The sequence below is a fragment of the Geospiza fortis genome, unplaced genomic scaffold (genome assembly GCF_000277835.1).
Source record: "Geospiza fortis unplaced genomic scaffold, GeoFor_1.0 scaffold318, whole genome shotgun sequence".
In the NCBI taxonomy this organism is placed as follows: Eukaryota; Metazoa; Chordata; class Aves; order Passeriformes; family Thraupidae; genus Geospiza; species Geospiza fortis.
In genome coordinates, this window is record NW_005054371.1 from 1,877,030 (window position 1) to 1,904,307 (window position 27,278).

Consider the following 27,278-nt stretch of genomic DNA (forward strand, 5'->3'; position numbering starts at 1 on the left):
TGACGCTCCTGCAGTAGCTGGTGACCCTCTGGTAGTGTTGGGTGCTGACCACGCTGTAGATGTAGGCATAATAGGCCACCTCGGTGGCTGTGACCATGCCATAGAAGAATTCCACCAGCTGCATGGCCGCCACTCCATGTGCAAAGAGCAGCAGGAGCCACGTGACGATGAGGCTGATGCCCTGCAGGAGGAGGACGGGCTTGTAGCGCACGTAGTCTGTGAGCAGGAACACTGGGAAAAGGAGAGCCAGGTAGGAGTATGTCCAGACTGGAAAAATCTGGTTGGTAACCTAGAACAGAAGAGAAAATGTCAATGTTCTTATTGTTGAGGAAAGGAAGTTCATGTATTTTAATGTTGTAGAAGGAAGTTTTTTCTCTGAAGGAATTCATAAAATATATAACCACATTGAATCAACATGGGACTGTTAGGCAGGCAAATGGATCTTGGATCCGTTAAATGGATATTTTATTTATGCTGTCTGCTTAAATTGCAACCTGCCAGAGCTAGTTAAATTTATGCCATTTTTTTCTTTTCATCTTTTTAAAAAACTTTAAACAGTGTTTCCCTTTCTATTTTCACTACTTCAGTTAAAAGAAATCATAGAATAAAACCATACCTCATCTGTGGTCAGGTTTTTATCTGGTCCTGTTAGATAGGGTGTTAGGAAAGGTTCTGATGGTTTCATCATGTAGAAGAATCCATAGAGGCAGAGGATCACGGTGGGAAAAAACCAGGTGCTGGTTTTCTCTTGCTTCCAGCAGCCCATGGCCTCTGCAGCAAAGCTGAGAATAAAGTCTGTTAGAATAATGACACTGCCCATGCAAGTGCAAAGAGATCTTGTAACTGATTTTTATTTTGTGGTTTTTCATGCCAAGGAGTACTCTTTAGAGGTTGACAGTTGAAAAGAATTTTTATTTATTATGTTAAAGTGAATAGCTATTCCTTACATTTGTCTGCTGCTCTCTTTGTAGAAAGTTTATAAAAAATGAATTGGACGACCCTTAACTGGGAGACAAACTACCCTGTCATTCTATCTGCACTGACCAAGATAAAAACAGGAAAAGCCTTTCTAGATTGAAGTGGCTGAAGACAGCTGAGCACTGAGATTTCCCTTGACACTGTGACTGATCACAGCCAAGCACCTTTTTGAATGACAAAGATAACTCTGGAGCCTAGCAGATGGAGCTGCTAAGAAATACAGAAAGGATATCAAGCCAGACTCTCATCTGGAATTATCTGCATGAGAAGTCCATTTTGGATACAGACATCATATTTCCCATTTATAAAGTGGTCACAGAAGGTTAACAGCTCATGCTGAAATGAAATGAAGCAGGTATTTTTGTTCTTGTCACTAGATGAGGTGGTGGAATAAATTAAAATTTGCAACTGTGCTGGACAGAGCCCAAACAAAAGTCAAAATAGGTGTAAAGGGGACATGCAAAAGAAATTAGTAAGTTAATATCCATATTCATGTTAGTATAGGCAATGTCAAGAATCTTAATATGTGCAGTTTATCTTTTGGAGCCCTTTGGACTGCATATTAGCAGGTGAGATTTCTATCACTCTGCTTTTGACTTTTATCTACTTCCCTACTGATAACTCTTTCTTTTTTGGGCAAAAAATTAATCTTATAAAAATTTAAAAAATGAAGTAGTGTTTTTTCACAAACTTTTTTTGTAAAAGCTGAAGAAAGGTCTATTCAGCCCAAAGCAGTCATGTCCTGATATCACTCCAGGTTGGATGGGCAGAGGATCCTTTTTATAGGATGTGATATGTACAAGGCAGTAGGCATTATGCATCTTCTTTTCTAACTTCATGCTATGACAGCACTTTTTACTGACAGCCTGACACACTAAGAAATGGGTACAGATCCAAGGGAATTTGAGGTGCATAATGCCCATCCTGAAAGCATGGGCATTACAGGATTCCAGCAGGAAGGAACCCAGCTCTGTGTCAGCTCTGCAGTATGAACCACTAGATGGCAAGGTGGCCCCAGCAAGGCAAACGAGCTGGGGAGGACTGAGACACTGAGTGCTCCAGGAAGGAAGCATTTCTGCCCCTCCTTCCTCCTGGCTGTTGGAACATCAGCCTGCTGCAAACGTGGCTTTGGCAGGACCAGTTTGGGCCCTGCCCAGGATCGTGCTCACTGAGTCACCATAACATCCCCTGGCTGTCCTCCCACGTGGTAATCATTAAAGCCATACAGCACCCAGTGCCATGGGAATGCTTCGTGTGATTCTGAGAGAATCACACCAGAAGAGTGGGGTGGAGACCATCTCTAACACTGTAATGAGAAACATTTGTACAAGTCAGCTTTGGGACGTAGCCAGGGCATATTTTTCCCTTTCCAGCCTCGATTCTCTGCTGTGTTTCAGGTCTTGCCCTGTTTGCTCACCCCCAGCAGGCTGTGTGACACAAGGGCAGCAAGTCTCATGTAGCCTGTCAAAATGTCACACACACACCCTGGGAGGTGAGTGGGCAGCTGCTGCCTCTGCAGGGCTTGCAGGGTGCTTGTGCTGCCCCTGGGATGCTGCCCATGGGTGGCAGGGCTTTGCCATCCTGTGCAGGAATTCATGGTTTCAGCTGTGCACAGAAGAACTTCAGGTGTGTCCTGCATCCCTACAGTGCCAGCTGTGCACTGTTCAGGGTTTTGGGCTACACCTGTACCTCTGATCTGCACTTCTGCTCTTTGAGCTGCCAGGATTAGGCTGGTAGGTGAAGTGAGAATTTTCCCCCTTGATACAAGGAGCTGTGCAGAAAAAACCTGTCACTGGTGCTGAGCTGGGAGGGGCAGGGGGCTGAGGGCTCTGCCCTTGGGGAGTGGGAGAGGGTGTCACCTCACCTGCCTTGGGGTTTGTGTTCCACTCACACCCCAGCCCTTGGTGAAGCCCCCTCCAGCTCTGCAGCTGCTGTACAAACCCTGCTTTCTGCATTCCTAACCACAAACCTCTGACAACCACAGCTCTGCCTTGCTGCTTGAGGGGGAAGGATCCAATTTGTTCCTGGTTCAGTCATCCCATGTGGTCAATTTGTCTTTTATAAATCTAGGTTTTGTTCACTTTTGAAGAGATTTTAGGATGCCTTGATGGTGTTTTGCAACAAAAAAATCCTCTGTTTCTTTTTTCCTCCAGCAATTCTTGGTGCCAGAGCTGTCAGCTCTTCTACACACAGCCTAACACAGTCCCCCAGCTCCCCATTGGATTGCTCTCTTCTTTCCTCCCACTTTCCCTTGTCATTGCAGGATTTCATATTTCTAAAGTTCATATATAATCATACCTTCTGTGCTGGAGCTCTTCCTTTCTTACTTCCAAGGGAAAAGCCTCCTTTTTGTATTCCCAGTCTTACTTCTGGTTGTCCTGTGTGTATTGCAGCTACTGGGCTGTGTTTGGGTTTTGTGCTTTTCCTGTTCTTCTAGTGTTACAGCTTGCTCTGACACCTCCTTTGGAAAGGCCTCCAGCTGGCTTTCTTTCAGCACCCTTAAAGGAGCAGCCAAATAATCCTGGCCTGACTTTGCCCCAAGGCAGCAGTGAATCAAGACCCAAACTACAGTTTAGTGCCTGACTGGCACAAAATCAATAGAGGAAGTTCTGTTCCCAAAGAATTTTGGGTCTATTTGACAGGATATGTGGCTTGGGAGCCATCTGTGCCTCAAACTGACCCATATTAAAGAGGGAGCAGTAGCTGTGCGTGGGTAGTTACAGAGGTGAGGGTGAGCAAATACCACTGCTGTAAGGTTGGAAGGTATCCACACCACTTACATGGGGCTTCAAACTATTCTGAAAAACTTAAAAGGTAAAAAGTAAAACACCCAGCTCTGCTCCTCTTGACTTATTTGCTGGCAAATTTGTCAGATTTTTTGCTTTGGCAGGTCCTTACAGTGCAGCTGAAGATGGGGACAGCTGCCCTATAGCCATCTTCAGAAGATTCTGTGGGACTCACAACAGCAGAGTACACTCTGTGAAATGTACAGACTTCCCCCAAAAGTGTTTACACAAATTTAGATCCACTCCCACTCTGGTCTCACAGCATGTAGGTTTGGAATGAGTGATGTAATAATTATTTAGGAATATGACCAATACAGTAGGAAAATGTGTAAGTATTTGTAAATAACAGTGAATTATCCAACCAGAGGAAGGCAGCATCTTGGTTCACACACAGTAAAATGGAACAGTAATTTTATGGACACGTACATGAATGTGAAAAAGGTATGACATTCCTTGCTGGGTCAGACAAGTGTCTCAGCTCAGCCACCATTGCCTTCACTCTTGGCCAGATTTTGCAGCCTTTGCCTTCTATCCCTCAACAATCCAATATTACAGTATTAGTGATGTTAGAGGGGCCATCCCTGCCTCTTGCCTTTATAACTTCTTTGTTGGCCTTTGTCCATGAAACCATCTCCTCCTGCCTGGGGCAGTGCTGTGCACTTCTGGAGTCGTGAAACAACTAGAGCTGGGAGGGAGCCATAGGGATCATCATGTTCCACTCCCTGCTCCTCACAGGACTCTCTCCAGCTGAACCATGTGACTCATGGTGCATCATCAGACACTCCTCACATGCTGGCAGCCTCTGTAATGTATGTGAAACTAACTCGTGGAAGGAATGTAATAATTCCTTTGGGCTCTTTCCCAGCCATCAGTCACTGCTGACGCTGATCCCAGAGTTATCTTGGTTCTCCTGTTCCATTGACCCTGTGGCTATAGGAGGTGACAGCCCCTGTGAGAGAACACTGAGAATACCTGCGTTTGGTTTTATTCTCATGAACTCTTGCTAAAATGCAAAGAACTCTTGAGTGAAACAGTGTTACTTGGGATTTGCATTGACGTACTGAAGAATCCAACTCAAATTTCTTGACACTGAGAAAAACTGAAAAATTCTGTTTTTCCTGTAGTGCAATAATTAGAAAGAATGATTTAAGTAACTTCCAGGCATTGATGATTGGTTTCTCTGCTTTCAGATCCTCTTTTATCCTTTATTATCTCTTCTTTCCCATAGTCTTCAATCCATCCTGTTTGTAGTTAAAATTTCATGCTTTTTCACTGATTCACGTCTGAATGCCAAATAGAAGACTGTGAGCTTATGCAAGTTTTTGGTCAACTTGAACCCTATGCCATAAGGTGCCTGCAGCAGAGCTTAGCTGCTGGGTTTGAAAGGAACTACACTCTTTTCACCAAGTGTAGTCAGATGCAGAAATGTTGTTCTGCTTGGAGGGTGGGCTGGGCAATCTGTTTCTAGCTGGCATCCCAATTCTGTTCACTTGGGAAAGGGAAGATTCTGTAAGAGTGGAGGAAAGGTGAGTTTTATGGTAGTAGTGTATCCTGAAGAGTTACTCTAATATGGTCTCTAATGAATCAAGGAGATAAGAAAATTCTGAGAGGGGAAGAAAGGCAGTGAAAGAACAAGACTGAAAACCTTTGTCATCCTGATACTGCTTTCTGCCTCTGCTGCCCCTTGGACTCAATCCTGATATTATCTCTGGTGCTTCACAGGATGGCACCAAGGCTGAAAGGCTCATGGTGGCTGCATGAGGTGTCTCTCTGTCTGGTTGGGCACTGAACATCAGCTCATAAATCACATCTGCTTATTGACACCTGCCCAACTCAGACAAAGAGGCTTCTTCAATCAAACTGATAGCTTATTCTATTTGAAGAATGTGTACTTTGTTCTCTAAAGGAAGTGATAGCAAAGAAAATTTTCTGTGGCTATCACTTCCTTTAGAAAAATACTTTCCTTCCAGAAAAATACTGAAGATTTTTCTCCATTTGTGGCCAAATACAGCCTATGCACAGAAAGGTTCCGATGGCAGTTAGAATAAAGTGTATTTTTGTCAGATTTCTCAGACCCAGGAGTATTCACAGGACAAGTTCACTTTCTGACGTATGGATCAGCTGATCTTTATCTTTTCTCATGTACTACATGCTCACTTTGGGAACGAGCTGCTCTCTGCAATCTGGCCCTGAATCCCACAGTGTGTGGGTGAGTGTTTCCATGACTTGTGTCTCAGCTGAGTCTTGCCCCAGGTTCCTAACGTAGCAAGACGGTCACATCCTGGGCTCAGGTGATTTTCATCTAGACACAAAAATGAATATGCAAAGTTTGGTTTGGAATATTTAGATAGAAGGTACTAAGGGCATTCCTCCAAGGAGTAGGTTAGGAAATACATTCAACCAAACTAACGTCACAGGTACTTGGTTTAAATGTACACTTACAGCTGCTTCCTTATTAAAAAGGAATGCTGTAAGGCTATTTTTTACTATGCTGTACCTTACCTAAGGATAATGCCTACCCTTTTTATCTATTCACTCTTCTTAACTCTTGTCGCTGGAGTGCCCATTGCCACTGGCACCATGCCAGGGTAGTGGCTGCTGGTAAGACTGCAGGAGCTGGAACAAACAGCTGTGCCATTAATCATCACCCTGAGACACTTTGAGGGGGTTTAATTCTTTTTTATTACAGGCAGCATTTTTGTGTTGGCACACTTGGGCACCAAGGCCTGGAGCTCTTGTTATAATGTGCTACCAACATGGTATGGAGCACATAGAAGTCCTGTGATGAGTTTATAAAGACTGGTTGAACCTACTTTAGCCATGCTTTATGTCCCTTTTGTAAACAAAGAAGTCTGAGCAAGTGTTGGTTTGAAGGGATTTACCCTCTTAATCTCCTCTTATTGGCCAGGGAAAGTTAGGTTGCATTACCTTTCTGCAATATAGGTCACTGGCTGGTTTGTCTCCTTTTGGTTACAGGTTAGATGCTGAATTCACTATAGGTGAGAGATCACTGATGTAGTTGTGAGAGAATGAGCAAGGAGCATCTGATTGCAGTGGGTGTCCCTTTGGAAGCATTGCCAAGGCTTTATAGGCATCCTTATTTGCATGGCAGTGCCCTGCATTGCAGCTCTCTGATTTGCTCTGTGCCTCTTGCAAAAATCTCTCACAGATCTTGGGAGGTTTCCAAATAAAGGTGTTTCCCACTCTCTGAGGACTGGGTTGATTGAACAAGCTTTTACTTTCTCCCTCTTACTGGCACAAAGCACCCTCTGCTCTCCCAGCTGAGGCATGCAAAGCAGTGAGGTGCTGGAAGGTGGAGAAAACTTTTGTATTGCATTCAGTGACAGCAGAACAGAAAGATCTACAGAAGAACAGGTGACCTTAAGTAGGTCATTTAGTTTTCCTTATATTTTTCTTCTGGATCATCAGTGGAGGACAGGAATCACTCTTTTGTCAGAGGAACTCTCTAAGGATTTTCCTTTCTAATAAAATATTATGAGGTCACTGCTGTAGGTCTGCAGCTGACTTTTGTGCTAGTGCTGACTGTGGCTGAGTGCACTGGGCTCTGGTGTCCCTCTGTCCCCTACACTGTCAGCTCTTCTAATGGCATAGAAGCCGTCAGGGTTTAAAGGAAGAACAGCAGTTTTTTGTTTCTCAGTGAGGTGGGGAAAGATGATTCTGGTGAGAAAAAAGTGACACATAGTTACAAAAAATGAGCAAAAAAGCATCACTTTTAAGACATGAGGAAGAATATGAAAGACTCTATTAAGCTTCACGTTTAGAATTTCTAACCACAGTTAGAAATAGATGTATGTAGGATGCTTATCCCAGCACCAAAAAATCTCCCCTATCTCCAAGTTTGCTACTTGATGATTTGGCCTGGTGACTTTAACATTTTATTTGTAGTTTTTGTAACAATGCCATACAATCCAATTCAATACTTGTGCTTTAGGCTTTCTTGGATTGCATACTTTTAAAATCTCCAGTTAATTAACGAAAGGGAAGTGATATATACGTCAAAGAAATCTCATTTGAAATGGTTAATACTTGTAGTGACTAATGCTAGTGCTCACTCACTGTGGTTTGCCAAAGAGAAATGAGAGGAAAAACCTGAAGGGATTTCTAAGGCACTTTCCATGTTGAAAGAGCACTTTCCAGGGTGTGTTCCCCTGTAGACTTATTCCACAGGCCTCCCACTAGTGGCAGATATTGTCCTGCTGTCACAGACGGATATCTCATTTCAGAGATGCAAATTCATGTTTGCACAACCTCTGTGTGTAGGAAGTTTCATTCAGCTCAGCATATCCTCTCTATATTTTTTTAACCTCAAGGTTCATCTCATTACAGACACCATGGGAGACTCTGAATCATTGCAACAGCCCAAGTAGGGCAAAGTCCTGCTGGAAGAGCATTTGTCACATTTTCACAAGTGGTCATAATAAGCTGGTTGCTTCATTTAATGCTAAACCTCTATTGACAACTGAAACAGACTTAAAATAAGTCCATTATGCTGCTAGTGTTTGCTTAAATGTAAGAATTCTTGCACTTAAAATGTCCTGAGTTCTTCTAATTCCTTGATTTCTTGCCAGCTTCAAAGAGTTTTGATCATAAGAGTTACTGAAGTCTTTAGGGGTTTTGTTTTTGTTTGGTTGGTTTTTTTCATCAACAGTGTTATGTTTTATTCATTCCATTAAGAATTTTTTTTATGTGGTCCAAGTTTTTCTCCATGTTCCTTCACCTTCCTTTGAGTTCTTTCAAAGGCAAAGCAGTTGCAGTGTATGTTATACCCTGGAGCTCTGGCTCTGGTTGCCATATGCCTCAATATCCTAGGTCAGGTACAAACACAAATAGATAAAGGACCAGTCTTTGATCTGAGGAAGGCTGAGCCTACTTACTTGAGGAGATGTTCTTGTAAAACACAGGTCACTTTGGAACAGCAGATTTCTGTCAAGCCCAGATTGCTTGACTGAAAACATCTTTTCTGGCTTAAAACAGTTTTTCTGTCTCTGGTTCTTGCCTTGTTTACAAGAGCCCCTGATGATTGTGAGCAGGCTTGAGTGGCTGGACACAGCACCCTCCTCAAAGCCCTAGCCAAGAGCCAGTCAACAGCACACTTCTGGGGCTGGCTGCTGTTGTCTGGACTAGCAGTAAGCAAGAAAGACTCTGAAAATGGGAACAAGCAAGAGAATGCTTGAAGCAGCCAAGAGAACCCTGCAGAAAATGAGGAAAATGACCCTGGCAGATGGCTTCCTTCACAGGAGCTAGGGCAAGGCTGTTCTTTCTAGGGCCTCCAAATGCCTCTTGCAGAAATCAAGGGGTGATAACCAAGGTCCAGAAAAGGGGTATAGGAGGGTGAGAGAGTCAGCGATCTCAGTTGTGTTGTGCAAATAACCTGTAAGAGTCAGGATGGAAGAGATGTGGTGGTGTGGTTTCCTTGGGAAAAGAGCAGACCTCTTGGAAAGAGGGAAGTCCAAGGCAGTTGGTTTGGGCAACTGTGGTTTAAAGCTCCTCACAGGAAAGTCCCTATAACGCAACCCTGTAGTGGTGAAAAGCTGCAGTGATTGCAGTACTTGTCTGGAGAGGGCCTGTGTCCACAGCTGCTCTGCCAGCCCTCATGACACAGCCACTCCAGTGTTAACTAACAGCTATTCAAAACAATCTTGATTGGTTTTTGTTTGGCAATCCCAAATAAGCAGGTATTGCTGGGTATTTTTAAGCTGGTATTCCAGTAAGACATGACAAAACACTGGCTGTGTTCACAATGTACTGAGAAGTCCAAGTAATCACATATTCTGTATGTCAAGCAGGACTTAGTAAAACCTTCATGAGTTCTCTTGGTCAACTTAAAACATTACCACTTCATGTTGTTTAGTTCTTTTTTCTCTTTTCTTTATAAGGTTTGGATTATTTGTCTTAGGTCTTCCTGAGGAAGCAAACAGAACACAAAAAAGCAGCTTCCTATTTTCTTAATAGTTCTCTTCTAATTTTATAGAAAACCATGTTTCAATTGAATTAATGAATAGTTTCAGCCAACCTAAAACTGCATTTTAATGAAAAGTTTAAGTCACAGATTTTCTTCCTCCCTACTTCTGTTCTTGTATTTTACTTTCAAGATTCAGAAAATGTCACATATTTCTCTTTCATAATTGCCAAGGCATAGTATCTTTTTCTCCTCTTTCTGAATTAAACATTTTTAAAGTGCAAGCCCTCATTTTATCAGTATTGGAAGGCATTTTCATGTTCAGGCTGTGGATTTTGGCTCCACCTGGTGCGGGTCCTGCCCCTCCTTCTGCACTGGACTTGGGGTCTGCAGGGTGGTTTCATATATCCATCCCCCATATACTCATTCTTCTCTCTTGCTGCAGTTGCACAGGGTGTTTTTCCCCTTCCTAAATACATTATCCCAGAGATTATACCACTGTCAGTGATGGGCTCAGCCTTATCCACTGAGTCCTTCCTTACCAGCTGGCATTGGCTCTACCAGTCATGGGAGAAGATTCTAGCAGAGAATCCACCACCAGTGCCTACCCAAAACCCTGCCAGACAAATCCAATGAAGGCTTTTCTTCATTCTTCTTTCCAGTTATAGGCTTTGCCATCACATTTGAGAGGTCCATTTCTGTGAAAAGGTGGTTGGCTACCCCAAGGGACTGTAGACAGAGTAGAGTTAACTTTGCAGAGAGAAATCTTCCTTCAGAACATTAGATATTTAGCTTCTGCATGTAGGTAGCAGGAAGCAATCAGCAGTGCTGGGATGCTGCCAGGATGCTCATGGCAGGTGCACCAGGTCTCCTCATAACCTGCACTTTCGATAGATGGCAAGTTAATTTCTCCCATCAGGCACAGATCTTGTCCATAATTGCATCAAAGCAATGTCATTCAATGGTATTTCTAGATCTGTAACGTATGAAGTGCAACCTCTAATTAGTGAAAATTGTCTTCTTCCTCAGATGACAACTTTTGTCAGTCATGCAAGTACTGAATTGCCTGAAATCATTGGATTGCATCACAGCCTCTACAGCTCCAGAGATATTGAGCAAGTTACCTCTGGAACTTTTGTGCTCGGTACTTATTATGCATTTACTCATCAGAGATTACGCAATGATTAAATCCCCGTATTTGGCCACGCTCCTTCCGGCTACTGCCTTCTCATGCACTTTGCTTTATCAAAGGAGTCCTAAACCTCTGGGAATTACAGAAGGGAATTTCCCCCATCTGGTTCTGTGTTTCCTGGATGATCAGCAATATTGCTGTACAGTTTTATTTACATCAATTCAGAAAAGGTACCAATAAGCAATAAAACAATATCTCTTTGTGAGGATGAAAAACATGTTATCTGCTAGTTCATTAACAACTGGCAGTATGTTTCTCATCTTATTGTAGGGCACAGGTAAAGATACTAACAGTGGCTGACATTCAAGTTCTTTATTTTAGTCTTTCATCTTTAATGGTCAACCTAAGCCCATAAAGTGACAATAATTAAATGGTTAATGATTATAAAATTCCTTCTCTGTCTTTCTCTTCAAAAGTCTATGAAGTATTTTAACCCTTGCATGGAAACCAGGTAGACTGCTCCTGTGCTTCTCTGTGATGGGGAGAATGATGTGGTAACCCCATCCCCTCCCCTCCAAATTTTTTTACTCTGTATGGAGCTGTGTATCAGGGTTGAACTATTAAGTCCTCTTCAGCACTTCAGACTTTCAGCAAATATTTCTGTGAGTAAAAGTCCTTTGGGATATAAAAGAGGAAGCATATTATCAGGACGCAGCAGCCTGGTGACCAGAGAAAGTTGCCTCCGGCTGTAGCTGTGCAGATGGTCTGAGAGCAGTTTGACTCCCCAGCTCTCCTCTTTAACATCCCCAAGCTGCTCAGAACTGTCAGTTCCCCAGTATTACTTGGGAAAAGGCTCAGTTTTCCCTAAAGCATTTCTTCCACAGGTCTGACTGTAGCACTGGCACCTAGGCTGTCTTTGCTGTCATACACACAGGAGGGGTTTGAGCCTGCTTTCTCTGGCCTCTGGAACAACACGAGAGGAAGCTTAGGAGAGAATGAACGCTTTGTTAGTCTGTGTTTTGCTGCTCTGCCTTACTGTGTGTGCAGTTATTGTGAGGGGATCTGAGGAGGGACAACAGGAGGGAGGGAAGCTGAGAAGCTTACAGCAAAGTCAAGTCAGGAAGACAAATAAGTCAAGGAACTAAAATAAAAAACAAACAGCTAAATGTGAAAAACCCAGAAAAAATAATTTAGAGTTGATTGTGGCTTGGGAAGGAACCCAAGTTTAAGATCATGTTCAGGAGAAGATCATATCCAGCTTGAGTATCTGCAAGGCTATTCAAGCTAGGCTTTCCCATCCTGGGCAACCTGCCCCACCACCTCACCCCCTTGCTATGGCTTCTCTATGTCTGATGGGAGTTTCTCTTTTCACAGCTTGTGGCTGATACCTGTCATGCTTTGGCTGTACCCTCTGAGGAGACTCTGGACACAGCCCTCCCTACACAGGCCCCAGGGATGATGGCTTCCCTTGACCTGGTGGCCCCCTCAATGTGTAGCTTTTGAACTGCAGTAGTGTTAAGACACTGAACACATTTCTATGGCACCTGCAACTGAGCCAGGAACAGGTTTGGAGGTGCCACTGGCCACCCTGGGGCCTGGCAGTCTCATCTCTTGGCTGTGTGGCAGTCCCTGGCCAGCCCACTTGGCCCCTCTTGGTCACACAGGTGCCCAAGGAAACCAGGCTGAAAGTTTGGTTGAGTCAGGGTGGACAACAGTCACTGTCCCCTCACTCCCAGGGAATAATGAAAAACACTTCTCTGGGACACATAAGCACCTCCTTGTTTTTATATATTTTTTGCCTTCTGTTTCCCTTAGGGGTTTGTGAAGGTAAAGACTGATAAGATACAGCTTTGTGTCATATCACAACCAGCAGAGCTTTCTTCAGCTGTTTGCATCAAACCTTTTTGTATTGTTTTAACTACTTTGTGCAAAAACTGAAGGTACTTTGTATACATCAAGTACAAACAAAATGACAGTGCTCCTGAAGTTGGGGCCTTCCTTGTGGCTGTTGTTCTAAATCTAAATCTTAACCTAATTTCCTAAATCAAACAAAAAATGAGATAAAAGGAACACCTTTTAAAATGAGCACGTGTCCAGCTGGGACAAGGCACATGGCCAGCCACGGTCAGTTATGGGAACCACAGGTGTGATGGAACTGCCTGAGGGTAGGACTACAGGGTGTCTGAGCAGTGTCATTGCCCTGGTATTCAAACTGCTGGGGCTTAGGTAGAAGTGTCAAAACTCAGATAAGAAGATTCTGTCCAAGAAGCACTCAGTGAAGAAGAAATAGAGCTGTAGAGTCACAAGGAAGGCATGAGGTGCAAGGCCACCTCCATGTGGATAACAGCATGGCCTAGGAAGTGTCATACGAAATGGCAAAGCTGGGTGTAGGTATAATAGATTTGGGATCCATGAAACCTGTATGTATAAGAAAAAACTACCATTCTAGTCAGTTAGTTTCAGGCATTGCCTAATGCTGACAGTCTTTAAAGCAGTGCAGAGATAGCTGCATATTGAGAGCATTGATCTTTTTGAACTTTTGTGGCATTTCACTATGATCCATAACACAGTTACAAAAAGCTGTATTCATTAGGGCATGGGTTCTTTGTTGCCTCCTCCCCATCGTTTGGCCAGTTGCTGTGGCTCTGCAGAGAAGCATGTCCAGTGTCTGTGATGCCATGCACACTGCAAAGTTGCTCATGTATACCTCAGCCATATGAAATTCCCTCAATTCTCACTATTACATAGAGAAATTAATTTCTCTGAATAACAGTCTGTTCTAGAGTTCAAGCTGTTTCTATTTCTACAAATCACCCTTTGAGAGAGGTACTGGCACTCTCTGAAGCATAGAAGATATGTAATTCTGCACTATCTACGACTGTCCATTAACTCTACCTTAAGAGACAGTTTAAACACTAAAAGCTCAGGTTACTCTATGAGCACTTGGAGCTGGCAGCAGCTCCTGTGAGCACTGGCTGGCCAGGACATGGCCTGCAGCCATCACAGTAGTTTCACACAGATCCCTAAACAGCACGGGAAAGTTCTATCCTTGACTAGCAGCTCAAAAAATGTACTTGGAGTAGTGACAGAGCCTCTCCCTGGTGGTTTCTCTAGAGCTGTGCTAGGCAATTTTAAGATTGTGTGTATTTTGTTGAATGTTCAGGAGTCACAATACTCTGGTACAGTTTGGGAAAGCAACAAACTACAGCTATTGTTTATGAAGTACATTATTGCATTCTAGAAAGCACAGATTTGGAGAATATAGGCCCCATTTCAAGTTTCTTTTAAGCTCACTCTGTTGCAGGTGAAATAGTTCAGACATGTAACAAGCTGGCAAGAAGTCACGGCAAGGAATATATGGTTAACGAAACCAAAAAAACCCATTTCCATGAATACTCAATGTTGCTCATGTGTCCCTGCCAATATTACAGTCCAGAGCTCAGAAACAGTAATCTGGAAAGTCCGATGTTATGGTGTTGGCCAACCAGGAAATATTAATGTAGCACTTTGGTGTTGGTGCAGCTTGTGAACCAGCTCCTTGCCACACTGAAATGAATCTAGCTGGCTCAGCCCACCTGCCTCTGCTCCCAGGCTGGATTTATTAAACTAGAGCACAGCAGACACACAGTTTCTGTAGGTAATATTTAAAGTTACCTACATTGACTTTCCTCATTTCACAACCCACACTCCTACCCCTAAAACTACACATGCTTCACCCACAGAACCATTACCTCACAGCCTTTTATTTCCTTTTCTTTCAGACTGAATCTTTTAAGTGACTTTAAAAATAAATTAGAATATTCCCCAGCACACTGTTATCTCCGTTTCTTCCATACCCGGAAGGAGAGCCGGGGCCAAATTGGGCGAGATGGAATTTGCCGTGGGGAAACCCGCTGATGACAGTGGAACCCGCCCGTGTGTGAATTCCCGGGCTCCTGCCTCCCCTTTATAAGCAGGTGGAGGTGCGGCAGGGCTGGCAGGAGCAGCAGGCACAGCCAGGCACTCACCTGAGCACAGCTGTGTGCGCAGAGGGAATGAGTGGCTGCAGCAGCAAGAGCATGGTCCTGGTCTCCCTGCTGGGGCTCCTGGCGCTGCTCCTGTGCGGCACCTCGGAAGGTGAGTGACCTCAGGTGCTCTGCTCTGGGAAGGGCTCCTGCTGCTGCTCACAGCTGGCAGCAGTGAGGGGCTGAGCTGGAAGGGAATGGTTTCAGCAAAGTGTGCTGTCTCCTGTCTAGTCTCCCTCTTCTGTTGTGGGTGAGCTGGATGGCTGGGGTTGAGCAGAGAGTGCCTTAGACAGCAGGGCCAAATGGAGTTTATTTACCTTGTTGTTGTCCTTCATTCCAGCACAAAGTAACCAGGATTGCTGCCTGTCCTACACCAAAGTGCGTCTGCCTAAGTGGGCCCTGAAGGGTTACACTGAACAGCTCCCCAGTGAGGTCTGCGACATCCCTGCCATCATGTAAGTTACTTTCTGAACCTCTGCAGTATTTTCTGACATGTATTAACCTTGGGATATCTGTTTGAGCTAAACCAAGGATTTGAATGTTATAAGAGAGATTTTTCCTGCCTTTTCAAAAAGTTAAATTAACTGAAGAAATTGTATATCACACCTGTAAACAAAACCCACAACCTCTAGCTGAGAGGGACTGCTAACCCAAGGAACAGTCATACAAATGTAAATAATAAATCTGACTTTAGGAATCAGCTGTGCAAACAAGGACAGGTTCTTGTCTCCAGCTAAGGGCCATTCTGGCCAACACAGAGTGCTCCCTTGCCAAAACCTGTAAACAGATACATAAGTGACAAGATTTCTTCTAATTCACAGGGATCAGATACTTTACTTACAAGGTTTTGGCCTAGATGTTGATCTGTCACCTTAGCTTGACAGCACCTATTCTCAATTATACAAATTGCTTCTAGCATCCAGCAAAGGTCTTTGCCTAAACAGATCAAATAAATTGAACAACATTTTATGGTGCAAAAAATTATCCCTGAGACTGAAGCAGCTATTACATTTAACTTTCTTTTTCTTCATATAATATTGGAGGGATTTGGAGCATCCATGTCTAGCTGGTGTTTACAAAAGCAGTTTCTATTGGTCATTATATAGAGTAACTGTACTCCACACAGCAGTTATTGGCAGGGATTTCTGATTTCTTTATCATTATTTCTTTTCCAGTTTCCACACTCTCAATGGGCTGAATGCCTGTGTAAATCCTGAGGAAGGCTGGGTGAAGAAACATCTCCTTTTCCTGAGGTAGGAATCCATCTCTTTCCGTCTCCTTTCAGATGTAGCTACTCCTTTCTAGAGTCTTCTCAGAGACAGAGTCATGTCACATTCGTCTTCTTCCACCTGAGCTGTTCTCTCAGGGAAGAAAAGAAAACTATAATTGAGGTCATTATTTATGTGTGTTCTCTCTTCCTTTTAACAGCCACAGGCTCAGGAGGATGTCAGCCTGACACAGTTTCCAGCGAGGAACTAAACACAGACATGGCTGAAGAAGCACTGGGTTGAGGCTCCTGGCTGAGGTGGTTTGTACACTGCTGTGTGCTCACTCACCTCCAACTCTGGCTTCTTTGGAACCATGAACTTCTTGAGTTGATTCATATTGCATCACTGTTTTGCTTGAGTTAAGCATTTTGTTAAAGTTTCTATTTTTATTAATATGTGTATGTTACTGATAGGACATGAGTACTGTTTAGTAAGGTCTACCTTGAGCTGCTGTACAGAGTGTGAATTTTATTAAGTTTATTGCATGTTGGTTTTGTTTTCTTCAGCATCTGTAAAGCAGGTTATTTATTCTGTTTATTTTGTTATTGTCTTGTGCCAAAATGTTCCTTTAAGCTGTAGTTAGCATTATAATACCTCTTGAATTTTTGTTAAACAAAGTCTGTTTGTAGAAAAAAATGATAACTGGAGATTTAAAAAAAATAAATGTTAAAATCAGCACTCTCTGTGATATGTTTATTTCTTTTTAATTGAAAACATGACTTGCCCTTGAAATTAATTGCTTTGTTAAGAGCCTCCAGCTGAAACAATTGCACAGGTGTGTTGACACCTGTTACAACCACTTTCCACCTTACTCACTTTGCTTGCCCTAGGGGTAGCCATGACCTCCTCAGGATGTAATTCCTTCCTCACCCCCAGCCAGCTGCTATATATCAAGTTTTGTTTACCATGAAGATTTAGCTTCATCTTAATCAGACTTGAGAGAACTCCTTTTGCCAGTTTCTCTATTTATTCAGGAGCAGCCTTACTTGAGAGAACTCCTTTTCTCTATTTATTCAGGAGCAGCCTTACACATTGTTACTGAGCAAACTTCTCTAGCTTATCCACCAGGAGGATTCATTGTGGTAACAGACTGCTCTCAGCCTAAAGGGCTTTCTCTAGTGGAGAAACTTGCAGTGCTTTCCTCTGCTTTTTGTGTCTGCCTATGGTATCCTATGGCTTCTGGCATAATGAGGTTTTCCTGATGCAGGAGCTCTTGATGGAGGTCAGGGATGCCTGATAAAATAATGAGACCTCGTGGAAGAGATGGGTGCAGGTGAGCTGGGGAAGACTGCTCAGTTTTTTATCCTCTTCTAGATGGCCCAGGTGGACTTCAGGGATGAGACCAGGTAGGGTGTGCAAGTGAAGTCCTCCCACTATCAGCACCAGTCTTATGGATAAATTTACATCTTGCCTTTTAGTATCTTTTAGTCATAGAAATACAAGCACTAATTTTAATTTAATTTTTAAACTTAAAGGCAAAGTATTTTTGGTGCCCTTGAAAGAGGAGCTGAGAGATACTGGGTTTTTAAAATGGTGTTCATGAGTGTAAGGCTGGTTTCAACACCTGCTAGAACTTAAAAAATCTGCTTGTGGCTCTACAAATCTGAGACTTGTCAGTTCCCTGTGGGTGAAGCTCTCAAGGAGCAAGGTATGTAAAGGAGCAAAATTAATTAGCTTTAATATCCTTCAGGTGGATTGCTGATATTGAGAACATAAGGTATTCTCCAGGGAGAAGTAATTACCCAGCTTGTTCCCTGGGCATTCCCCTAACTTCTGGGTAGAAGTGTGGAGCTCTGTCTCATACCTGCTAGTACTGGTATGGGCTGTTTGGGCTCAAAGAGTTCATAGGCTAAATCAGGTACCAAAAAGTGGTACAGACACGATGAATGGGTTTGTGTTAAAAGTGCTGGAAGGTGAGGTTCCCCAAGCCTACCCTGGGGATTGGTGTTAGGAACCAGAGCTGTAAAGAACTTGGTGCAGAAAAGCCTGGAGTGCAAGGGTTGAATTTAAAGCAGGGGAGCAAAATAAGGAAGTCAAGACCAGTGTGTGGAATTTTGTGGGTGGCTCTTAATTCCCAGTTCAGGCCTCTTTAAAGTTTTTAAAGTTTTGTAGTGCTTCTGTAACTCACACTTCCTCTGCTCATCCATGCTACCATTGCTACAAAACCCCACATCCTCCACCCACAGAGCTATGACTTGAGGGATTTCTTTTTAGTTCCTCTTATTCTGAGCAAAATTTTTTTTACAACCAACATCTTGGGAAGCGGAAAGATATTGAAAATATTGGTTTCCATGCTCAATATCAGAAATTGCTAAGGTTATTATGTTACTGGTAGGAAAGTCTGTGTAGAAATAGCATGTCCCTCCATGCCTTCCTGAGGATACAAACAGGTTTTATAACTGAGTGCTGGGACTCCAAAATCATCAGATCAGAGGCACATTTTTGTGTTTAACCTTGTGTGGTCAGTTAGAAATTCTGATAGCTCTGTAAATCATGACCCTTTCTAGGAAAACCTGAATCCTGATTACTTTGGTGGGCCTGTTCTGCATGTGAGTAGGTGAGTTTCTGTCTCCACTCGTTGGCCTTCAGCTCCTAATTCAGCCTGTGCAATTTTGTTGAATAATTTGAGATGCCGAATTAAATAATGGTCATTTGGAGACTTTTTCTCTGACATTTGCATAATGTTTAAAAAAACAAAATGTTTTTTTTTTCTTGCAAAATGCTTTTTATTATAGCTTGGATATTTGGGAAGTGGATGTGAGAGCCTTCCCTTCAAACTCTGAGCACTTTACACCTCAGTTTCAAAGTGTCCTGCTTTCTCTGTATTGAAACCAGTCCTCAGTGATCCTTGTGCTAGCTGCAGTATGGCTATTGAATCTTATTTGTGTCTATTCTTTCTGTGGTTTTTTTTAATTTTTTTTTTTGCTTCTTTTTTAATTCCTTTTTTTTACTGTAAAGCAATCTCACACCTTTCCAAATCAAGAATTGCAGCCTTTTGTTCTGTTAGGATCTTTGACAGAAAAATTTCTGTTCACATGTGGAATCATAATTAGATTTACTAGTTTCTAAATTTTTTTAATCACATTCCAGCACAAAGCAACAAAACAACTAGGATTGCACGGTCAGGGATTTTTGTAGGGAATAGCAAATCTGATTATTTAATTTTGCTGTTAAAATATAAAACCTGCCACATTTCTCCTGCTGGAGAAGTACTAACAAGTTATTTATTGCATTTCTCTTCAGTTGATGGCAGCTTCCATAAGTTGAAGGCTGTTTTATTCCTTCCTTGTCTCCTGATTTTTCCACCAAAAGGGGATAAACACAAAGAGGGGTTGTAAAGCTCCTGAAAATGCAACAGACAAATGAGTGAATGGCCTAGCCCTGCAGTGTGCAGCTTTCAGGCATATCTGAAAGCCCACTTCACTGGGTGTGCTTAGTGATAGTGACACTTTCAGCCCCCCATAGGGGTGAGGATAATTGGTCAGTTATTTTCAATTACCAATGAACCCACATGCAGCCTAACTTCACTCTTATGAACTGGAGTGTACTGCTCAGCTGCAATTTGTTGAGAATTGAATTGGGGAACTCCAGAACTGCAAAGGGCTTTATTAAGCTTATGACACTGTCACTTGATTCTAATGGCATCCACCCAGCTGGAGAAACATCAAAACAATAGAAATGGATCAATTGTAACAGACCTTCTGTACACTGAGTTCAGCTGTGCTACACCCTGGCAGTCTTAATCCAAATATCAGGCTACAGGCAATATCCTTTGCCAAAAAATGAATCATAAAAGAAGCTTTTAGTCTTCAGAACAAGCCCACTGCATTGTGCATGCTAAGTATACTAAGCAATTACAGCTGTATGACTGTACATCAATGAAAACTATGATTTATGTTCCCATGATCTTGTGGTTGCTCTATTCTGGGAGGTGTGAGCCTTAACTGAGCACTGTTGCAGTCCTAAGTCTGTAAAGGCTTTTGAATTGCTGTGTTTACTCTTTCTGTGCTGTCAGGTGCAGACAGCTTCCAGCCAAAGCCCTCCTGGAGCTGCTGGTGTTAGAACATTTAAATGTGATATACAATAGCTGCAGTCCTGTGGCTGCTATTGTACATAGCCATAGAGTATTGCTCATAGACCTACCACTGCAAATAAACCCAGGCACTCATTTAATAGTGTTTTAGCTTTCTTGAATTTCTAGTGTTATTCAAAGGTTATGCAATACAAAATACACATTAAATGTAAAAGCAGCAGATGAAATTTAGAATACTGCATGGGTAAAAAGCAAATATGCCACAAGAAATGTGGAGACTAAAATACTATATTTTATTTTTGTTTTTAAATTCACAACAGCATTTCTATCGTTTTGACTTCATTTATACCCCCAAAATAAGGTAATAATTTTACTTGTAAGCCCCTGCATTTAAATTTCCATGTTCCTGAAAATTTCCTGCTCCCTAACTTTAAACTGAAAACTCTCTTATTTTTTACACTCTCTTTGTACCAAGGAGAAATTTTATAATTTGTCTTGAAACTCCATAAAAAAATAGCTATTCTCTAAATAGCATCCATATAAGGAATTTGCTGGATATAAGTCATGTCCTATATGAGAGGGATTTTATCCACCATTGTGGCCACGCAGCTGATGATAGAGGAGAGAGAGACTGCACATGGCACTTTCTCCTAGACTGATACTGCCAGCAAAGGGATAGGAGCATCCAAGAAGAAAGCACTACTACCCCTATTCTCAGAAGTGGTGGCTGATGCAAGTGGGGTTTGACTTTGTATAGGAATCTGTTCTACAGATAAAAAGTTGTATCATAGGTTCTGTTAAATTTGGTTCCTTCCAAAATCTTAATATTAATGAGATGCAATCAACTGAGGTTCAGTAAATATAAAATTAATTACCACACGTACAAATTTAAAAACCCCAGCCCCTTGATTAAATTTTTTTGTATCCAACACATTTCAGCATAGCAGGTTTTCATGATACACCTTCTCCTGAAGTATCTTGATTTACCTAAAAATCAAGCCTCATAATGATTATTTTTTTCTAGCCCTCAAAATTAACTCAGACAAAACTCTGGAAAACAAATTATAAAGAACATCTCAACAGCTTTTTGCATCCAAGCTAGGTGCATGATGTTTCAACACCCAACTCATGTTTTGGTGTAGCAGCTGTAGTAGTGAAATTTAACAGGAAGGTCATTGCCATGTTTATTTCAGTGAACGCTACTTCTGGTTATCAGAAATTATGATCTTGAGCCCCTTTTTCAGTGAAAACAATGGCTTTCTAGCTGAGGCTGAAGATGCCTATTTTCTTTCTATTCTATCTGTTTATAGGGTTTTTTTCTCCCAGATGTCTTTACTGCTGGAGAGGGAAGGAATGGCCTTTAGAGACAATTCAGCACACCCAGGCTATCACTAGCTGCCTCTGTGTCACAGCGCAGGAGAGGACACACTGTCCCGTAATATCAGATAAGCTTTCTGTTAGACACTTGGTTAAGAGATGTGTGCATGATAAAAAGGGAGAGAGAAACAAAAAAACCACACAAACCAGCCTGTGGAAATGGGAGCAGGGTGGCCTATCTGGGCCCACGTGGGCTTCCTGGTGAGAAAACCTGAATTATAGGATCCATTTAATAGATAGCTACAAGATAAGGCAACTCAAGACACACAAAACATGGAAATAGTGCAGTTGGGGATCCATGGTTAGTATAGGCATGTACCAAAGTGTTTAAAACAGCACAAAATATTTTTAATTTCTTAGCCAAACTTCAGGTACAGTGATTCAAACTGTAACTGTCTTCTCTCCTGGCCACATGCCCACAAGCCAAGGGAAAACACTTATGTGTAGGCAGAGATGTTATGTGTAGGAGGGTCTAGTACTTGACTCTTCCTATATCTTTTGGATAAAAAAATTTAACGAAAATATACATTATTTTTGAAGGAGCTTGACTTGCAAGGGGATAAACTCTGTACCAAGAATTGATTTACACAATATGGAGGTGCCAGCAGATAGCATCATTAGGTGCCAAGGGCAGAGAAGCATTGCAAATCTATTAGGAGCCTCAGACCTGTGGGAGCTGTCTGCTCCCCACATGCACTGACTGATCAAGCCATCTGATCAGAGTGTGCCAGTGGAAATGGGTTCAGGTAAGTGGTCCAGTTGGCAGTGAAATTGTCAATTACAGTGTCAAGATTAAACCAGTAGTTCAATATCCTTGCAGCATCACTGGTCAGGCACAAAGCCAGTGATAACTCTACAAACATTCAAAGTAGGCAAATAGGAAACTGAGAATGACAAATTTAATGTGGCAGGTAAATCAGAGATGTAGAGTGGTCAGAGTATAAAGTGACTTCAGTTGTTCACTCACATACTAATTGTATCTCGTATATGAATAAGAGTTTTTATACAGCTATGTTTAGGGAATGCAAACCAAAATACTCGCATAAAAGTTTGTCATGCATATCTGAAAAATAATAATGTTTTGGTTATATACCCTACTACAGTGATTTCTTTATTTTCAAATGTACATTTAATATAGCTGTTTCAAAGAGATGATTGTGTGTTCTTGTGAGCATCTGAATGTCTCATGTTGTTACAACTAGGAATAAATGGTCAAAATGTCTTTCAGAGATGATGCAAATCTCAGATATCTGAGATATCTGCAAATCTCAAAGACTTGCTCACTCTATAGCATTCCTCAAATTGGTACAAGAGTAGGCAAAAATGTTTCATGACTACGAAAGTGGGTAGTGCTGTATTACTGCTAATTACAATTAATGGTTGATACACATGCACCTTGTTTTGCACATCCATATGAAGAACATCAAAATGATGGCAAAGAGAAGGCAATGTAGTAGGACTAGCACACTTAATGAAGGAATATAGAATCATAGAATGGTTTGGATTAGAAGGGACCTTAAAGATCACCCAATTTCAATCCCCCTGATATGGGCAGGGACACCTTCCACTAGACCAGGTTGCTTACGGACCCATCCAACCCCAACCAACCTGGCCTTGAAACAGATATGGAAAACAGAACTGCTTAAGTGAAATGCTTAATAAATTTCAGAATTATAGACAATAAATATGAAATCACAAGTTAGTTATTTTGGCTATTTAAAAAAATATAAACAATGGTGAGATGAACACACTTCTACTTCAGCGAAGTTGTGTTTTCTAAAACCAAGTGGCTTTAACTACTTATATTTTCCAGTTCTATTGTAGACTTACTAGAAATCTTGTTATTTGTCAGGAGTTTTTGCTGCCTCCTGACTCATGGTTTGACCCAATTGTGCATTATGTACATGTAGAAGAGCTCCTGTCTTTTCCTCACTGGGTGCATCTGAGAAGTCACCGACCGCAGAACACTTGCGTTATTACCCAGCACCATCAGCTTCGCCGTCTTGATGGGATGATGTGGAGCTCAGCCTAAAGGTCTTCAGCTCCCATGGGCCATGGAAAGAAAGATTAAAGTAATCTCTGAGTTCTTCTCAGAAGCGGTAAGATAAATATATCTCATTGGGGTTTTTGTACTGAGGATTTTTTTGTTGTCAGGTCAACTCATAAACTTGGCAAGGTTAAGAGGAAAGTCATAAAAAGTGGACAGGAAGGAAAAATTTGTTTCAGCTAAGTGAAAATGTAACTGAAGCAAGTATGGATGTATTGAATTCCTTGACTGCATGGGATATTCCAGCAGTTTGTCAGAGATGGAAAACGGAAGAGTAAGGAAGAGAACTACTGTTCCTTTCTGCTACTTGTTATTATCTCACTGTAAGTGAACATCACAAGCAATTATTCATGTGAACAGAAATTTGTGGGTGACACATTTTCTTGGCAAATTGCAACCAGTGATTTTTTTTTTTTAATTTTAGATTTTTAAATTAATGAAAACAGCTATGCAAAGAGGAAAAACAATCCTTGGGAAAGAGAACACTGTTCTACAATGCACTGTCACTTCTTTCTCCTAGAACAACTCTTACCTAGCAAAGGGCAAACTCCCAGAACATAAAGCCCCTTATATAAGTAATAGTTTTAACATTTTTCACGGCTGTGGTGTCATGATTAGCATTGAAAATAACAGAGCAGAAGTGAGAAGGGGCTTTAGCAATGCGCTGAGTCTTTTTGGGTAAGAGGAAGCAGAATAGGCCAGAACAAAACAACCCTGGGGAAAAAAAAAGTAAATCCGTTTAATTCACCAAGCAGAAACAAGGAACTATCAGAGAACTGTTCTTCTGCATTCTGCAGACCTGAAAATTATGAGAAAGGACAGCACACAAAAACTCCCCTTAGTAAAAATTCACTTCACCCACTACTGGCATAACAAAAATAGGAAGTGGCTTTCTACATCTTTCCCTCTACTCAGACTACTCTTGGGCTGGCCTTTCTGACAGAGTTCAGCATACCACAGGCTGACCTACTTCAGAACAAGTGGGTCATGATGCATCTTTAAACCAGGAAGCCTAAACCCCACTCTTCTCTGCAAACAAGTGTGTTTGAGTCAGAAACACTTCTTTTATTTTATCCTTAGGATGGTACATTGGCTCAAGAGAGGATTTTGCAGAACCGGTGTTGGCAGAAAGAACCCAAGGTTCTGCAAAGGAAGTTCTTCATTGTAACTGCACTGATTTTGCTTCACATTGTCTGACAGAGTTCCCTTCAGCACTGTAGATAAATCTATACTGAAGCAGTTCAAAGCCTCTTGAATACAGACCAATGGGTTTTATACGATCTCAACTTTCTGCCTCTCCTGGAAGCTGCTGACATTAGCAAAAATGCATAGGGAGCAACTGCTATATCCATTATCTTTCCAGGCTGATATCATCAATAATTTTGATCTCTGTCTATAAAAGATGTATGTCTCAGCATTTAATTTTTATTTCCAGTGTAGATATTTTTGAACTCCCTACATGGTGCATTCTTTGAAGTCAGCCTCTCATGACTCACACTCTTTAGACACTGAAAAAATAGAAGGGCAACAATTTTGCCCCAGCAATCTGAAAATATTCCTTCTAAAAGTATGCACTAGTTGCTTCTTTCCACGAATTTGAAGAAAAGTTGCATTTCTCCTTAACAGTCAAAGTTTAATGGTATGGACAGGAGCTCAGTCTGCTGTATCATCAGAATCCCTCTTATCTAGTCTCCAAGGAAAAATGAAATAGCAAGTTCCTTCCATTCACTCCCTCCCCACAGTTTTCCTCTTTTTGCCTAAAGCCTCCTCAGATAATCCTCCTGGTGCTACAGCTCTGATTCTGTTTTGTCAGAAGGACACACTGTGGTTATTGCACATTTATTTTGCACCCAGGCCTCTCCTGGGTAGCACTGTGGGAAAAGCTTTGTGTCAGCACAGAGTTAGCTCCTTGTCCCCTCTCAGGTGGTCAGCAGTGTTTTCTAGTGACTGTACAGAAGTGGAGCAAACAAGGCCATCACATCAGTGCCTCTCTGGGTCAGCCTGGAAAGCAGGCACAGGGCTCAGAGCGATTGACTTCTGCCATGACTCCACTGCAGAAGCAAGGAAAGAGGTGACAGCTAGGCCTGATTTATCATCTTGTGTCATTATTGCATCCTAATAACAGGTAAGGACAAACTGAGGTGTCTGTGTTCAGATGAAGATTTGGAGCAAGAAAGTGAGGGGAAAATGTACTGATCAACAGGTACTGACGTCATGGAGCTCTGCAGTCCTTCCACTTCCCTCCCTGTTTTGACTGTTTTGTTTAAATATGACTAAAACAATTAAATGCAGTACTTCCAGTTGGTGTTAAGTAATACCGAAGGTAGCAGAAAGGCTGCATGAATCTGTGTTTATGATGAACAAATAATGTTTTAATGCAAGTAGCAGTGTCCCTGCCACAGTTGTTTGTTCATATCATTTAAGTTAGAAGAAGAGAAAAGTATTTTTATTCTGAATGGTGAATCTGGGTGAATAAATATTATGCTAAACAAATACAAAAGTTGTTAAGAAATTGGAGACCCCAAAGATTTGGGGTTGTTCAAAAAGTTATTTTTGAATAGGGTTGGTCCAAGTAAGTCAATTTAGTCGGAAAGCTGTTCAGATTGTTTTCAACAAAAATATTTCTTATCTGCCTCAAGACTTTCCATATACAAACAAGACAAAATACTTAAATAAACAAATGGGAATGAAAAACTTAGAGACCGCTTTGTCCCCGAGCTGTGTCCTGAAGTAAATTTGGAATTGGCCATTGTATTTTATTTCCTGGCTTTCAAAAAACCAAAGGACTGTCTTCAAAGTGAAGCTGTAGGGAGCCATATGGGTGTTTTTGGAAAAGTCACGTATTGTTAAACACTGAGTGGGACTGTCTTGTATTGATCCATTGTCAACAACGTGGGCTACAAGATCAGCCAAATGAGAATGTGTTTACTGCTTCCCCCTATTGATGCTCTACAGCCATTTCAGCATAAGCTTGACTCAAATTTTTCATGCTATTAATGGATTATCTTCTCATGACTCCATGTTGGTTATCTCTTTTCAATGACATTTTATCTTCTCTTTTTGATGAAATGCACACGCAAAGAAAGGCAGTAGAACTGATGCAGGGTGTGGAGCCAAGCCTGTGGGGAGCAGCTGAGGGAGCAGGGGTGCTCAGATGGGGAGGAGACAGGGGCGACACGATCACTTCCCAGCTCCCTGAAGGGAGACTGTAGCGAGCGGGGTGGGTCTCTTCTCCCGAGGATGAGAGGAAATGGCCTCAAGTTGTGCCAGGGCATGGTTTAAATTGGCTGCTAAGAACTGCTCAGGGAATTGGTGGAATTATCATTCCTGGTGGTGTTCTACAGGCGTGTGGCCCTTGGGGACGTGGTTCAGTGGTGAACATGGTGGTGCTGGGTTAATGGTTGGTCTCTATTGCAAGGCCTTCTCCAGCCTTAATGATTCTGTGATTCTAAACTGTATTTTCATAGTTGTGCTTCAGTCCTCACTATCTCTTAAAAAAAAAAACAACTAAACTGATTAGTTTTTTTTTTAAATTATTTTTTCCCCTCTTTCCTTAGTAAGTAACTATTCACTTGCCGAAAAAGCTTTCACACACTTGCTACGCCGTTACTAGTGGCTCTTTGGCACTCCGAATTTTTATATGTATTTTTTAGCGCATTCCTTTCTAGATCCGCTCCTTTCCTCCCAGTGGCGCAGCCCCGAAGCCCTCGCAGCTCCCTGCGGATGATGCAGT

General features: G+C 42.0%; 3 protein-coding genes across 3 annotated transcripts in view; 2 read left to right on the forward strand and 1 right to left on the reverse strand.

Annotated features, from left to right (window-relative positions):
• The window catches only part of LOC102045079 (thiamine transporter 2), a 6,000-nt gene extending 5,180 nt beyond the window's left edge, over nucleotides 1-820 (reverse strand). The window contains exons 1-2 of the mRNA XM_031060031.1: nucleotides 617-820; nucleotides 1-289 (exon numbers count right to left, since the gene is read on the reverse strand). The exon at nucleotides 1-289 is cut by the window's left edge and continues 465 nt beyond it. Coding sequence (XP_030915891.1) covers nucleotides 1-289; nucleotides 617-820 — 493 coding nt within the window. The remainder of the gene's footprint in view (nucleotides 290-616) is intronic.
• A 13,939-nt stretch (nucleotides 821-14,759) lies between these two features.
• On the forward strand, nucleotides 14,760-16,678 carry CCL20 (C-C motif chemokine ligand 20). Its single transcript, XM_005424670.2, has 4 exons — nucleotides 14,760-14,932; nucleotides 15,161-15,275; nucleotides 15,996-16,073; nucleotides 16,249-16,678. The coding sequence occupies exons 1-4, from the start codon at nucleotides 14,851-14,853 to the stop codon at nucleotides 16,274-16,276; spliced, it is 303 nt and encodes a 100-aa protein (XP_005424727.1). The 5' UTR covers nucleotides 14,760-14,850; the 3' UTR covers nucleotides 16,277-16,678.
• A 5,556-nt stretch (nucleotides 16,679-22,234) lies between these two features.
• DAW1 (dynein assembly factor with WD repeats 1) overlaps nucleotides 22,235-27,278 on the forward strand; it is a 22,933-nt gene continuing 17,889 nt past the window's right edge. Inside the window, exon 1 of the mRNA XM_005424671.2 lies at nucleotides 22,235-22,244. Coding sequence (XP_005424728.2) covers nucleotides 22,235-22,244 — 10 coding nt within the window. The remainder of the gene's footprint in view (nucleotides 22,245-27,278) is intronic.